This window comes from Sus scrofa, chromosome 6, assembly GCF_054392235.1.
Source record: "Sus scrofa isolate SSC_HxYL_T2T_F1_AM1 chromosome 6, Sscrofa_HxYL_maternal_Yorkshire_Landrace_v2.0, whole genome shotgun sequence".
Taxonomy (NCBI): Eukaryota; Metazoa; Chordata; class Mammalia; order Artiodactyla; family Suidae; genus Sus; species Sus scrofa.
This window is the reverse complement of record NC_139388.1, coordinates 29,100,019-29,114,974: the sequence shown is the minus strand read 5'-3', so window position 1 is coordinate 29,114,974 and position 14,956 is coordinate 29,100,019. Positions and strand designations below refer to the sequence as shown.

The following is a 14,956-nucleotide window of genomic DNA, read 5'->3' as shown; positions in this document are numbered from 1 at the left end:
TGTCCCCAGCTGTGCACCCCAAATGCCTTTATTAGAATGCCCAAAATTTTCTGTAGGAAAAAAAAATTTTTTTCTTATGATTGCCATGTGTATGGGTTGACTGAATGTTTCCTAGATTTATTAGAAACATTTCCTATGTGGATGAACATTGCATGTGTGCCCCTTATTTACACCCATGTTCATATTTCTCACATTTTTATTCTAAAAATTAACACTGATATTCATTTTGTTGTTGCTTTCTTTTTTGTTGTTGTTGTTGTTGCTATTTCTTGGGCCGCTCCCGCGGCATATGGAGGTTCCCAGGCTAGGGGTCAAATCGGAGCTGTAGCCACCGGCCTACGCCAGAGCCACAGCAACGCGGGATCCGAGCCGCGTCTGCAACCTACACCACAGCTCACGGCAACGCCGGATCGCCAACCCACTGAGCAAGGGCAGGGACCGAACCCGCAACCTCATGGTTCCTAGTCGGATTCGTTAACCACTGCGCCACAACGGGAACTCCTGTTGTTGCTTTCTTATACAAAGGATCTATTTATTTCTAAATGTTCTATTCTTTAGTAATAACAGTAAGATCAGGAAATACAAAATTTTTAATGTTAGATGAAGAATCTGACAATTAACTAGATGTGCAGAAAATCCAAAAATAAAAAGTAAATGTTATATCAAGTACCATAATTTTTGTTTTAAAATCAGGAGGCCCCACTGTACTACAGTGGGTTAAGAATCCTACTGCAATGGCTCAGGTCACTTTGGAGGCACAGGTTCAATCCCAGCCCAGCACAGGAGGGTTAAAGGCTCCGGCCTTGCCACAACCATCATGAGGCTGCAGCTTCGGCTCAGATTCAACCCCTGGCCCAGGAACTTCTACATGCCGTGGGTACAGCCATACAAAAATAAAAAATAAATAAAATTTGAATATACACAGAAAAAAGTAAGACTGGCAATATAACAAAATATTAACAATGGCTTTCTAAGAAGTAAGTTATTAATAATTTTGACATCTTTTCTAAAAGTCTATTTTCCAAATTTTCCTTATGTCTTTTGTCAGGAAAGAGTTACTTTATTTTTTTCTTTTAAGAGCCACACCCACGGCATATGGAAGTTCCCAGGCTGGGGTTGAATCGGATCTACAGCTGCCGGCCACAGACACAGCCACGCAGGATCTGAGCCAAGTCTGCAACCTACACCACAGCTCACCGCAATGCCGGATCCTTAACCCACTAAGCAACGCCAGGGATTGAACCTACAACCTCATGGTTCCTAGTCGGATTTGTTTCTGCTGCACCACCACAAAACAGTTACTTTAAAACACTGCATTGACACGACGTGGATGAACCTTAAAGACATGGTAAGTGGAATAAGCCAGTTACAATCACATGGACAAATATCATAGGATTACACTTATATGAGGTACCTAGAGTAATCAAATTCACAGAGACAGAAAGCAGAATGGCAGCTGCCAGGGGCTGGGGGCAGGGGAGAATGGCCAACCAGCTACAGCTCCAATAGGACCCCTAGCCTGGGAATTTCCTTATGCCTCAGGTGTGGCTTTAGACAAAAAATAAATAAGTGAATTTTGGTGTATGTAAATTATATCTCAATAATGACATTTGAAAAAATCAATTATGAGAGAAAAGGCTAGGAAGTAAAGCTAGGATACAGCAGTCCTTCCCAAAAATTGACTTCTTTAGTTGCTAACATTTCAATAGTCTTTACCCTTACAGTGTTTGAAATAATCTTCAAAAAATACTGGGGTAAGAAGTAGAAGCAAAAAGAGGAAGAATTAAGGATGTCTCCCTCGGACATGTTATTCTGACTTCTCTAACTTGGAATATATAATTGAGATATGGCCAAGACTGAAATTTTATCTTTACACTAAAAGAAAAATCCAGGCAAATAATCCAATTCAACAGAAGGGGAAAAAAAAAAAATCGGTGCTATATGTCAACTGTATCTCAATAAAACTAGAAGAAAAAAGAGAACACAAAAAAAGAGCATATTATTTTAAAATAACTTCAGAGGAACACTGACCATATATGCAAATCAATGTAACTATAACTGAAAGGTATTAGGACATTCTAATTTTTAAACATTATTACTTATTCATGAAGTCAGTCAACTCTCCTTGGATTTTAAAATTATCAAAATAAAACCTTTTCTTTAAAAATATAAGCATAGGCTTCCAGTTCTAAAATTTATGATTATTAACAGAGTGTACTTATATTTTTTAAAACCCAGATTACTTATTTCAGTGCATTAAACTACTGATAACTAAGTGCTGGAAAATAATTTCATATTTTAGTAGAATTGAAATACTTAAAGTCCGGATCTGACAAGCTAGCTGTAAATAAAGTTGCCTCAATTTCTCTTGGGGATAAAACACATTCCGAAGTGTTACCACATGTATCTTTTACTTGGAGTGACTGGGCTCTCTAAGGAAGAAAAGGAACTTGCTGCTGAGCTCAAACTGGATTTCTCAAAGCTAACATCAAGGAGTCCTCTAAACTCTGCCAAATTGTGAACTGTATATAAACAGACACAATATTTATTTTGTGACAAAGATCCTTAAAGCAAGTAAGCAAAATGCTCCAGAAGAAGCAGTCACAGACTTTTGCAAAAGACTTTTAAAATAAGAGTCTACCTTCAATGATTAAATCAATGCTTTGTCATTTTATGCTGATGAAAATAAATGCTAAAAGACTTTTAAATATAAAGTCAGAAAAAAATAAAACACATGGAGTTCCCATCGTGGTGCAGTGGTTAACAAATCCGACTAGAAACCATGAGGTTTCGGGTTCGATCCCTGGCCTTACTCAGTGGGTTAAGGATCCCGCCTTGCTGTGGCTGTGGTGTAGGCCAGCGGCTACAGCTCCGATTCACCCCTAGCCTGGGAATCTCTATATGCCGCGCGAGTGGCCCTAAAAAAGGCAAAAAGACAAAAAAAATCAAAAAAGACCCAAAAAAACACATAACTTGATAAAAATATTTAAAAGTGGAGGAGGAGTTCCCATCATGGCTCAGCAGTTACCAAACAAGACCAGCATCCATGAGGATGCAGGTTTGATCCCTGGCCTCACTCAGTGGGTTAAGGATCTGGCACTGCCATGAGCTGTGGTGTAGGTCGCAGAAGCAGCTCAGATACCACGTTGCTGTGGCTGTGGTGTAGGCTGGCAGCTGCAGCTCTGATTGGATCCCTAGCCTTGGAACTTCCATATGCTGCAGGTTTGGCCCTAAAAAGGAAAGTGGGAGTTCCCTTCGTGAGAGAGCGGAAACAAATCCAATTAGAATCTGTGAGGACGCGGGTTTGATCCCTGGCTTCACTCAGTGAGTTAAGGATCTGGCACTGCCATGAGCTGTGGTATAGGCCACAGAAGCAGCTCAGATTCCACGATGCTGTGGCTGTGGCGTAGGCTGGCAGCTGCAGCTGCAGCTCCGATTGGACCCCTACCCTGGGAACTTCATATGCTGCAGGTGTGACCCTAAAAAGGAAAAAAAAAAAAGGAAAGGAAAAGTGTCTACTCTAATGACATATACTTCATAACCACTCCTAATGCCGGCTATTAATGTTATCTATCAATTAAAATTATAAGTTACAAATGCAATGCAACAATCATAAAGAGTTTAACTATTTTTTCTGGGACCAGAGAGCATATTCTAGATATACCTAGATAAAACTAGATGGTATATTCAATTTCCGTAATAAAAATGATAAACAAATAGTAACACTATTATAAAATGCATTTTTTTGTAGTTCATAAGATATTTTCAAACCTTTTACTTCTATGCTTACAAACTACAATCATGCAGTAGGCATAAACAATCACTACTTCAAAAACCTAAGGAGGTGGAGTTCCCTTGTGGCACAGCAGGTTAAGGATATGGCATTGTCACTGCTGTGTCTCTGGACTGATCCCTGGGCTGGAAACTTCCACATGCCATGAGCGTGGCCCAAAAAAATAAAAAATGAAAGATTAATATCTTATGGTCATGTGCATTTATTTGAAATAAAAATTAACTGGAAATAGGTTCTAAGAGGAAAGCCTAGTCTACAAAAATTTAACATAAAAATGATTTAAATTCTGACCTGTTGCTTTCCTTGTCTTCTGACAGCTAAACTAGAGGAAAGCAGTTTCTTATTTTTGTTTTTTTATTTTTTGCTGCACCCACTGGATCCTTAATCCACTGGGCCAGGCCGGGGATTGAACCTGTACCTCAGCAGGGACCCGAGCCACCACAGAGACAACACCACAGCAAGAATTCCAGGAAGCAGTTGAAATTAAAGAAGAATTAAGAACATTTTGGTTGTCAAGGCTTATAAAATACCAGGATAAACCACTAGGGAAAGATGTATAGTCTCCCAACACTGTACAGCTATCTGAAGTAATACTGACCTAAGGCACCTGATAGTACTAAAACTCTATGATTATCTATAATCTCATCCTACAAACCCATCAAATAGGCTAATTGGGTAGGGATTAACAATTTAAAAGGCATTTTCGCATATTCTGGTACCTCATTTAATCTTCACATGAGGTATATGAATAAGGCAGACATTCTGATTCACAGGTAAGGAAAACAGTTATGATTGTCTTTTGGCTCATATCCAGAGCTCTTTCCAATATATTGTATTATTTTAAACCTCTTCTAAGAAAGACCCTTATTAAGAGTCAATATAGGAGTTCCCGTCGTGGCGCAGTGGTTAACGAATCCGACTAGGAATCATGAGGTTTCGGGTTTGGTCCCTGCCCTTGCTCAGTGGGTTAACGATCCAGCGTTGCCATGAGCTGTGGTGTAGGTCGCAGACGAGGCTCGGATCCTGCATTGCTGTAGCTCTGGCGTAGGCCAGTGGCTACAGCTCCGATTCGACCCCTAGCCTGGGAACCTCCATATGCCGCAGGAGCGGCCCAAAGAAATAGCAAAAAGACAAAAAAAAAAAAAAAGGTCAATATAGAGGCTTCCGGTTGTGACTCAGCAGGTTACAAACCCAACTAGTATCCATGAGGATTCAGATTCGATCCCTGGCCTCATTCAGTGGGTTAAGGATCTGGTCTTGCCATGGGCTGTGGCATAGGTCATAGATGTGGCTCCGATCTGGCACTGCTTTGGCTGTGGCAGCCAACTGCAACTTTGATTCAACCCCTAGACTGGGAATTTCCACATGCCACAGGTGCCACCCCAGCCCCCCAAAAACAATAAGTCAACGTAGGAGTTCTCTTGTGGCATAGCACATTAAGGATCCATCACTGTCACTGCTACAGCTTGGGCTGCTTGCTGCTGTGGCATGGATTCAATCCCTGGCCCAGCAACTTCCGTAAGTGCCCAGGCATGGCCAAAAAAAAAAAAAGCTCAACAAAGACAGCTCACTAGATACCTGAGTACAAAAGTTTCAAATACATCTGAAAGACTGTAAAATTATGTGTTCTGACTTGATGGTCAATTATCCATTAACAGACCTTCCTTACTGCATGAACACCCTTAGTCTGAAAATATTCCTACAAACAAAAAGGCAGAAAGAGTGAATAAAAGGACTGATTTTTCTAAGCTTATTTTCTTGGATCATAAAGCCATATTTCAAACCAAAGGGAACATGGAGCTTTTGTTTCCTATTAGCATTTAAAATTTTTCAGAATTCACCAAATTTAAGGGAACACTGTATAGCCAGCCTCCCAGATGGCCCCAGTGATCCCAGTCTCCTATAAACCATTCCCCTCCCTGCTTAGTGTGGGCTAGGCTTAGCTGACTCGCTTCTAATGAGCCAAGTAAGACACAAGAGATCAGAGAACAGGTCATAAAAAGCAGGGTGACTTCATTCTTTTCTTTTTCTTTTTGTTGAGGAACACATGACTAGGTACTAAACCACCCAGCAAAAGTCAAGTGAACGAGCTTGGAAGTGGATCCTTTAGCTTCGGTCAAGTCCTCAGAGACTGCACAGACCCAACAGCTTAACTGCAACCTCATGGGAGACCCTGAGCCAGAACCACCCAGCCAAGCCACTCTCAGATTCCTTTAAGAGGGGACTTTTGGGGATAACTGAAACATTATCTAGACTGTGGGTGGTGTTTATATGGGTGCACACATTTGTTGAAACTCAAATTATTCTTTAAAATGAGTACATTTTTTTGGTAAGTAAACTAAACTTCATAAAGTTGATTTAAAAAAAAAAAAAAAAAAAAAAAAAAGCCAGAGTTCCCGTCATGGCGCAGTGGTTAACGAATCCAGCTAGGAACCATGAGGTTGTGGGTTCAATCCCTGGCCTTGCTCAGTGGTTTAAGGATCCGGCGTTGCGGTAAGCTGTGGTGTGGGTCGCAGACACGGCTTGGATCCCGTGTTGCTGTGGCTCTGGCGTAGGCCGGTGGCTATAGCTCCGATTATACCCCTAGCCTGGGAACCTCCATATGCCGAGGGAGCGGCTCAAGAAAAAGGTGAAAAGGCAAAAAAAAAAAAAAAAAAAAAAAAAAAAAAGCCACTGAACTCTTGAGCCAAGAAAAAGCCACTTATGAAAAAGCAGTGAGAAAATAGAAGCTGAAACAAACGACCACCATAAACTCACATGTTCTAAACTGCTCAATTGTTCACCCACAGCTTTTCCCACCTCACATGACAGCAATCGTATGTTTCCTGCTGTTCTAACCAAAAAAGCTTGAGTCATTCTTTACATTCACATACCACATCCAATACATAAGCAAATCTTGTTGGCTCTATCTCAAAATACATCCAGACTATGACTACCTCTTACCACTTCCACTGCTACCACCTTAGTTTCTCGCCAAGATTACTGCAACAGCCCAATTGGTCTTCCTGCTTCACTCTCGCTCCCTAAATCTACTATTAACCCAGCAGCTGGAGTGATCCTTTCAAAACCTAAGGCAGATCATATCATCATCTACTCAAAAAGAAACTATGCCCCATTCCACTCAGAATAAAAGTCCATGTTGTCACAATGGCTTTCCACAGTCATATAAACTAGCTGCTTGTTATCTCCCTCATCTCCTCTCCTACTACTTTCCTCCTTTCTCAATCTACTCCAGCCGCATCAGCCTGCTTCCTATTTATCAAACACACTGTGCAAGCTCCCACTCTTCAGGCCTTTACAAGGCTGTCTCCTCTGTCTGGAACATCTTTCCCTCAGATATCTGCAGGGCTCATCATTCTCTAATCTCCTTTGGGTCTATGCTCAAATATGAACTTTTTTACCCAGACTATTCTATTCAAAACTGTAAACATTTCCACTCATTGATAACCCTTATTTTACTCTAATTTTCCTTTGTTATCAGAGCACTTACCACTTTATAACATATTACATAATTTATGTACTACGCATACTGTCTATTCCTCCATTCCTTCCATAAAAAACCCTCTAGGGCAGGGTCTTTGCTTTGTTCACTGATGTATCTACAGTGCTAAGGACGGTGCTCACTCAACATACATAAAAGTTGTTCAACAGGAGTTCCCATCGTGGCACAATGGAAACGAATCTGACTAGGAACCATGAGGTTGTGGGTTCAATCTCTGGCCTTGCTCAGTGGGTTAAGGATCTGGAGTTGCCGTGAGCTGTGGCGTAGGTCGCAGATGCAGCTCAGATTCTGCACTGCTGTGGCTGTGGTGTAGGCCAGCAACTATAGCTCTGGTTTGACCCCTAGCCTTGAGACCGTCCATATGCCATGAATACAGCACTAAAAAGCAAAAAAAAAAAAAAAAAAAAAGGGTGTTCAACAAAGGCCATAGGAATGAATGAATTTCTGAATAACCGTGTCAAGGACTGAGCTATGCACTTTATATACACTATTTGATTTAATCACTACGGCAACCCTGAGAGGTATTTATTAACCTCATATTATAACCGAGGACCATAAAGATTAAAAACTTCTCTAAAGTTACCTAAAAGTAAATGAAGACATATATGAAGCCAGGACTTCATTATGCCTAACTCAAAAGGCTTAACCACTCATTTCCTCAAAGGCGGGTTTGAATGGGACAAGAACTAAGCTGCTATAGGAGGTAAGCAGGTTGAGAGTACATGGAAAAAGAGACACTGATTTGAGATTCAATGCAAGGAGCAGAAGCAAATAATTACCATTTAGGTAAATTCTTTCAATTTGCTTTGCTTCTACTCCTGGTCCTATGGGGAGAGAAATAAATGCCAAAGGTTATCAGAAAGATAACATAAAAAAGGAGAAAGAAATAAGAGACCCTGTAGCCTGAGCTCTATGGATGAGAAAACACAGGTCACCATCTTTTCTTTAAATTCACTGGCATACTTATTCCAGTGGCGTAGAGCAATATACTAGCAGGGTTTTTTTGTCTGTTTCCTCAAAATGCTTTCTCCTGTAGACTCCACAGGTGTAGTAAAGGTGTTGGTAAAATTATATTTGAGAAATAGACCATCTATACATAAACATTTACAGATTTAAACCTGAGGGAAAGATACAGATTTCTGCCAGCATTACCTTCTTTGGAACATAGCCACGTTCATTTGTTTACACATTGTCTATGGCTCCTTCACACTATAACAGCAAACCTGAGTAGCTGCAATAGAGACTATATGCTTACAAAACTGAAAATACTATCTGGCCCTTTACAGAAAAAAAAATCATAAAACAAATATTAATAAAATAGAAGTTTCTTGATTTCTTGCATCAGTATGTTTTCAAATAATCACTTTTCCTGATTATTTGAAAACATACCCTCTAAATTCTAGAATAAACCACCAAATGTTTTTGTTCTTGTGGCTCATATAACTGAAAATATCTCAATAGCTTAAGTCCAAGGATAACAGTCTTCAATCCAGTAAACAGAAATCATTAAATTAATTTGAGCCAACAGTTATTAAATACCAGAAACTTTCAGAAACATTGAGATGTTAATCTTGAAGTCTTAAAATAGTTTAGCACAAAAGTTGAGAGAAAAGGAATTTTTTTTAGCTTCTGTCTTTAGTATCTGAGCTACCATGTAAAACAGACTTCAAGGAAGTATTTTCAACAAGGAAAAAAAAAAATTTTTTTTTTCTTGCTTTTTTAGGGCCACACCCAAGGCACATGGAGGTTCCCAAGCTAGGGGTCCAATCAGAGCTACAGCTGCCAGCCAAAGCTTCAGCCACAACAACATGAGACGCGAGCCGCGTCTGTGACCTACACCACAGTTTACGGCACTGCTAGATCCTTAACCCACTGAGCGAGGCCAGAGATGGAATCTGGGTCCTCATGGATACCAGGCAGATTCGTTTCCGATGAGCCACGACAGGAACTCTTAGAACATTTGCTTTTAATCTTGCAGGAAAACAAGCTAATACATAGAAGAGCCAATTTCTTACTTATTAATCATTTTTAAATTCTGTAATCTATTTTTCCTCTCCCAATCAAAAAATTGATTTGTCACTGACAAAAGATTAAACCTTGATTCACAAAATTGAACAAAAAACTCTTCACTGTATATATACAAGATAAGAAAATCCTTTTCCTAATACAGCCCAATACAAAAACGTTTTAAGTTTATCAAAGGAATATTTAGCTGCTTCTCATGTTTTACAGATAAAGCGGCAGGTTGTTATTCACATTGACACTTAGAAAAGTAATTTTGCAAGTTAATAAAAACATTTATGGAAACAAATTGAAAAGCAAACAGGAGAGATGCTTAGCATAAAATGAAGTCAAACTTTTTTTTTCCTTTAAAGATTTTATTTCAAGAACATTTCACGTTGAAAGATGAACCAATCCAAGATATTATTAACACTTCACCAAAACCCTACAATACATTTAATTTAGATCCGAATAGGGCTCTCAACTTAAACATTTCTACCTGCATTTTTCATATCTCAACCTAGACTTCCAACATACAAATTTTAAGACATTTATTTGTTTTCCCAGAAGCTTTTCCTCAAAACAAAAAAAATTTTTCAGTTAACACTTTCATATTATTTTTCTCAAAATTAAATTTGCTATATTAACAGAATTAGTCAACCAAGAACTGCTTCTAAATATTAAATTTTAAGCCTAGAGCCTTTTCCCATTTTTCTCTAAATTTCATTTTTTTAACAACACTATAGTCACACACATTTTAGCCAAACAAAAAACTTCTTGTCAACACTTAAAGGAACTGTCTCAAATGTTACATGTAAGAAAGTACTCTGTCTTTGAGGCCGATCCCGTTGCGCCACAGAGGGAACTTCAGGGCTAGAACTTTCTATGGTGAATGTTATATACGTGAAATTAGTAATGGAATTACACTAAATAATTGATTTTTGAAAACTGCATTGTATCTTTATAATATGGAAAGAAAACAAATCTGATCATATGCCTATATAATCAGATTTCTGATTTCTTTATTAAAATGTAAATCATCAGATAATGTCTAATAGAAAACAGTCCACAGAATTTCAAATTGCAAAGAAATGTTTCCTACCTTGCCTGCTTCTCTTTCTAAGTCGACATACTCCCGGCTAGGTGTTTGTCGCTGTTCTCCCTGCCAGCTGGCCGGAAAAAACTGGAGAGACAGATTGGTTCCTGTGGCCACAAAAGCCTTTTAGAAAAATCAATACAAACAGGATCAGGAGCAGGACATTACATAAATTATGCAGGCAGTCATTTATTTTTACATCAGTTTCTGTCTTAAGCCAAGCAGTACCGAGATTACTTAAAAGTAAAAAACATGCACTCATCATTTTTCTTAAGTATTAAGTTACAAACATCTGATTCCATTTTGAGGACATTTGCCATTGGCTGCTTAAATATAAAATCAGACACGGAATCAATACTTTCTTTCAGGACATTTTTTGCTGACGTTAGTATTGCACACTGCTCATGTCTAAACAGAAGTCACCATCACTGAATTTAAAAACTTGTTATTTTCAAATGTGAAAATCACTGAAGAGCTAAATATTTTAAATTCTAAAGCATACCATAATTGAAAGTTGTATAAATGAGACATTTTAATTTTTCTTGATTTCCCTTGCTCAAGGAAACACTACGCTCCAAAGTTCATGTTAAAAATGCACTTGGGACTGTCTCTGCTCTGATAAACCATATAGCATATGATGTGACAGTACTTCTCATCTTTCTAAAACCTTGGATGATTAAAAAAACATGCTTCTTCTAAAATTCGACTTTAGGAGAACTGGATCTAATGGTAACAAAAGAGTATTCATCTAATATTTATAAAAGATTTGGATGTTACAGCTCAACAAACAGAACAATCTAAAACCATTTCAATAAAGTGTCATTCTGTGTAGCCCCAAAGCAATTTAACTCTTTTTTTCCCAAAGTAAAAAATGGAAAAAACACTAAAAAATGGAAATAACACTGTCCCTTTTTCCCAGGGAAAATCTGAAATAAATAAGTAAAAAGCATTTTGGAAAAAAAAACAAAAAAACAAAAAACACTTTCATTGTCTAATTGTAAACTCTTCTTTGTTGAAATCAATGAACTTTTTGTTTTACTTCACTAATTAAAGTTCTAAAGCATAATTTATTTCCAAGCATTGAGTCCTAATCTCAAAGCAAGAGGTTCACAATTTTGGCAATTTGTTTAAAGCATTCGCTGAGTCAGTTATCCACTAGTTCCCTGATAATTAACAGCTTAGATTCTTTAGAGATAAAAATTATTTAAGTATTTCCAATTTCTATGCATAGAACTATAGGTACAGCTATCAACCTAACTGCTAAATCTTTATGGACATCTTTTTTTTTTTTTTTTTTTTTGGTCTTGTCTTTTTAGGGCCACACCCAAGGCATTTGGAGGTTCCCAGGCTAGGGGTCAAACCGGAGCTATAGCGGCTGGCCTACACTACAGCCACAGCAACTGCGGTGGGATCCGAGCTGCATCTGCGACCTACAACACAGCTCACAGCAATGCGGGGTCCTTAACCCACAGAGTGAGGCCAGGGATCGAACCTGGGTCCTTATGGATACTAGTCGGGTTCATTAATCACTGAGCCACAACGGGAACTCTCTATAGACATCTTTAACGGCATCTCTCTGATCAACTGAAATACCTTTTCTTTTGGTAAATATTTTATATGAATAGAGACTAAACAAACATCAACATTAGATTAACCTTTAAAAAAAATTTTGCCCACTTTAGCATAAGTTTAAAAAACAACCATGTGACATGAAATGAACTAATAATAGTTCAAATAAAAAGCAGACACTAGAAGGCAAACTTCCTAGGCTGTATGACTGAGGCAAATTACTTAATTCTGAACTTCAGTTTCGGTATTTATAAAGCGCTGAGGACAGTGCCAAGTAAATGCTACATGTATCTGCTAAATAACAGAAATAATTTTGAGGGCGTTCCCGTCATGGCGAAGTGGTTAACGAATCCGACTAGGAACCGTGAGGTTCCAAGTTCGATCCCTGGCCTTGCTCAGTGGGCTAAGGATCTGGCTTTGCCGTGAGCTGTGGTGCAGGTTGCAGACTCGGCTCGGATCCCGTGTTGCTGCGGCTGTGGCATAGGCCAGTGAGTGACTACAGCTCCAATTAGACCCCTAGCCTGGGAACCTCCATATGCCACGAGAGCCGCCCAAGAAATGCCAAAAAGACAAACAAACAAACAAAATAAATAAATAAATAATAATAATAATTTTGAGCTGGAGAAGACAGCCAACTTTTTCAGCCTCGGCTAATAAATTCTCAGAGCAGCGTGACAGCAGGTAAGAGATTCTGCCCATGAATATGCTGTCAAAATTCCCCAAGCAAGTTTCTCCAGTATTCATCTTGTAACGAATCTTTTGCCACCAATGTACCCCAAATCAGCTCTGTACTAAGCAAAGGCATTCTGCAGTTCTTATTACCTCACCTCCTGCCTGAAGACCAACCTCAGAAGAGATTTCCTGTTTCATCACTTCATGCCCATTATCTCATCAACATCACTCTCTCTCTGAGACAAAAGTGGTAAAAACAGATCATTCTAGAATAGCATTTCCCAAATTAATGTGACCACAGAACTTTTTTTTTTAAATGGAATACCTACACAAATAAGAGTCAGGAAAATTCTACTTGAAAACAAAACAAAACAAAGTCACAATGGTAAAAGTATCTGCATGTAGGATTTTCAGACCGTCCTAACTATATAGCATAGGTTTCATGAACTGTAAAACAGCACACCTGTGTCCATCCAATACACTTTATTTTTCTATCTTCAGGATTAAAAATATATAACTTTTACAGCTTTCACAACAGAATCACCATACCTCTCATAAGCTTTTTTTTTAAATTAATCATTAGTATTGAAGAGATCTCTAACATTCTTACTACAATAAGAACTTATATAAGGAACAAATCAGATTTTACCAAATAGATTCTACTCCTCATCCATAATTACATTTGTTTCATGCTATGACATGGAGTCTGGATAAGTTTTACAGCTAAGAAGAGATGAGCAACACAGCTCTTACATTGTTTCATATCTAAATACAAAATAAACTCTTCATTAACCTGATAAGTTAAAAGAATTCAAAATAAAAAAGAATAAAGGTGGGGGGAGGGTTGGGAACAGTTATGGGAACTAAGTGTATTTTTACCATATATGGCTGTCAAAACAGAAACAAAATAATGCCTTTTCCACACCTATTTTCCACAGTCAAAGGAGAAAAAGCCACAGCCTAAGTCATAAGATAAATTTTGGGCATTAAATTAAGTAACCTTTAAATTCAAATAATCAAGTACTATGATGCAAAAGACACTATGCAAAACCTATACAGTGGGGGTATATATAGAATTAATGTGGTCTCCATCCTTGAGGAACTAACAATTATCTCTTAAGGTAAATGTGGGTAACACTGAATTAAAGGGAGGAAACTAGAAAAGGAGGAAAATGTGAAATTCCTTTCAAATACTGTTACATTTATTCAACAAGTTGTCTTAATTACAAATCTTACATAGAATTCCATCTAGCTTCTTTCACCTTTAATAACTGTCAGAAATTTATAACTAATTCAAATTTGTAGGATCAGCCATTTGGAAGAGGGGGAAGGCCTAGAATTAGAATGACTGATCTGTCCCTGAAGAAAAATTTATGACAAACACAAGCAACCTATAATACTTCTATAGTATTAATTCATGCTATAATTTAGTAGTTCAAATACAATGAGTTAAATTATACTTCCAAATCATAACTACATGCCATAAAGCCTGATATGACAAAAGATTCCCTATTAGCTATGTTTCATTAGGTTTTCCCCAAAACCTCAGCTCTAAAACTGTGAAAGCATTTTGTAACTCATCTTTCATACTTACATCAATTACCTCCAAGAGAAGCATTGGTTAGGTATACATACCATCCACCTTTTCCAAAAGGAAAGCCAGAAAAGGATGATATAATCAATGAATGAATGGTTATTCTACCACTCAGTGCCAAAACCAAAAAGTATGTGTCCTATATATTTGAGTCATGTAACTATTACAACTACTCAAGAAAGTGGGTGAAAAGCTAGAGATTCCCTTTTATAACAGGGAAATAACGACCAAACATTCTAGAGCTCCTAATAAATCTGACCAATATCTTCTCATTATCTGCAACACAACTCTAAAAAGCCTTCATTTTAAATATCAAAATACTCTTAAAAATAAATTTGATTTCAGTGATGGAAAGATAAAATTTTATAATGTAAATTATATCTCAATAAAAACAGATTCTATACTGTACAAGGGGTGATAAAAGTAAACGTTCCAGTAAGTCTTCCTATTGTTAACCTAAATTCAAACCGTGCCCATACTTCAAGTGTCCAGAGATGTGATGGCCCAGGTCATGGAGACCATTAGATTCCATTATACAGTGCTTCAATTTTTTTGTTTAAATAATAATCAACCTCTTCTCTTTTTTCTATCCACTTTTTGGATCATTTCCTCCTCATTAGTACCTCCAATAGGGAAAATCAGAAGATGGGAGAAACTAGAACACCTGAATTTTTTTTCCACGTTAGGTTTGGTAGCCATGAAGTACGAAATCTACCACCTAAAATACGG

At 38.0% G+C, this 14,956-nt stretch overlaps 2 protein-coding genes and 1 pseudogene across 19 annotated transcripts in view; 1 reads left to right on the top strand and 2 right to left on the bottom strand.

The window, feature by feature from the left end:
• TK2 (thymidine kinase 2) overlaps window positions 1–14,956 on the top strand; it is a 1,024,677-nt gene that overhangs the window by 551,246 nt on the left and 458,475 nt on the right. The gene's annotated exons all lie outside the window — the stretch shown is intronic.
• Window positions 1–14,956, bottom strand: part of LOC146402263 (protein-serine O-palmitoleoyltransferase porcupine pseudogene) — a 48,016-nt pseudogene that overhangs the window by 31,064 nt on the left and 1,996 nt on the right. For all 3 annotated transcript variants that reach the window (XR_014805776.1, XR_014805774.1, XR_014805775.1), the window contains one exon: window positions 10,399–10,515. The product of XR_014805776.1 is annotated as a protein-serine O-palmitoleoyltransferase porcupine pseudogene, transcript variant X3 (transcript). The remainder of the gene's footprint in view (window positions 1–10,398; window positions 10,516–14,956) is intronic.
• The window catches only part of CBFB (core-binding factor subunit beta), a 67,179-nt gene that overhangs the window by 50,441 nt on the left and 1,782 nt on the right, over window positions 1–14,956 (bottom strand). For 11 of the 15 annotated variants that reach the window (XR_014805804.1, XR_014805805.1, XR_014805802.1 and 8 more), the window contains exon 3: window positions 10,399–10,515. The exons of 3 other annotated variants lie outside the window; for them this stretch is intronic. Coding sequence is in view for 6 of the 12 variants with exons in the window: in XM_084960175.1 (XP_084816301.1) it covers window positions 10,399–10,515 (117 nt within the window). In the remaining 6 variants the exon portion in view is untranslated. Of the gene's footprint in view, window positions 1–7,023; window positions 7,169–10,366; window positions 10,516–14,956 lie in introns of those variants that run through there. One more of the 15 variants, XM_084960180.1, reaches the window with a different exon arrangement.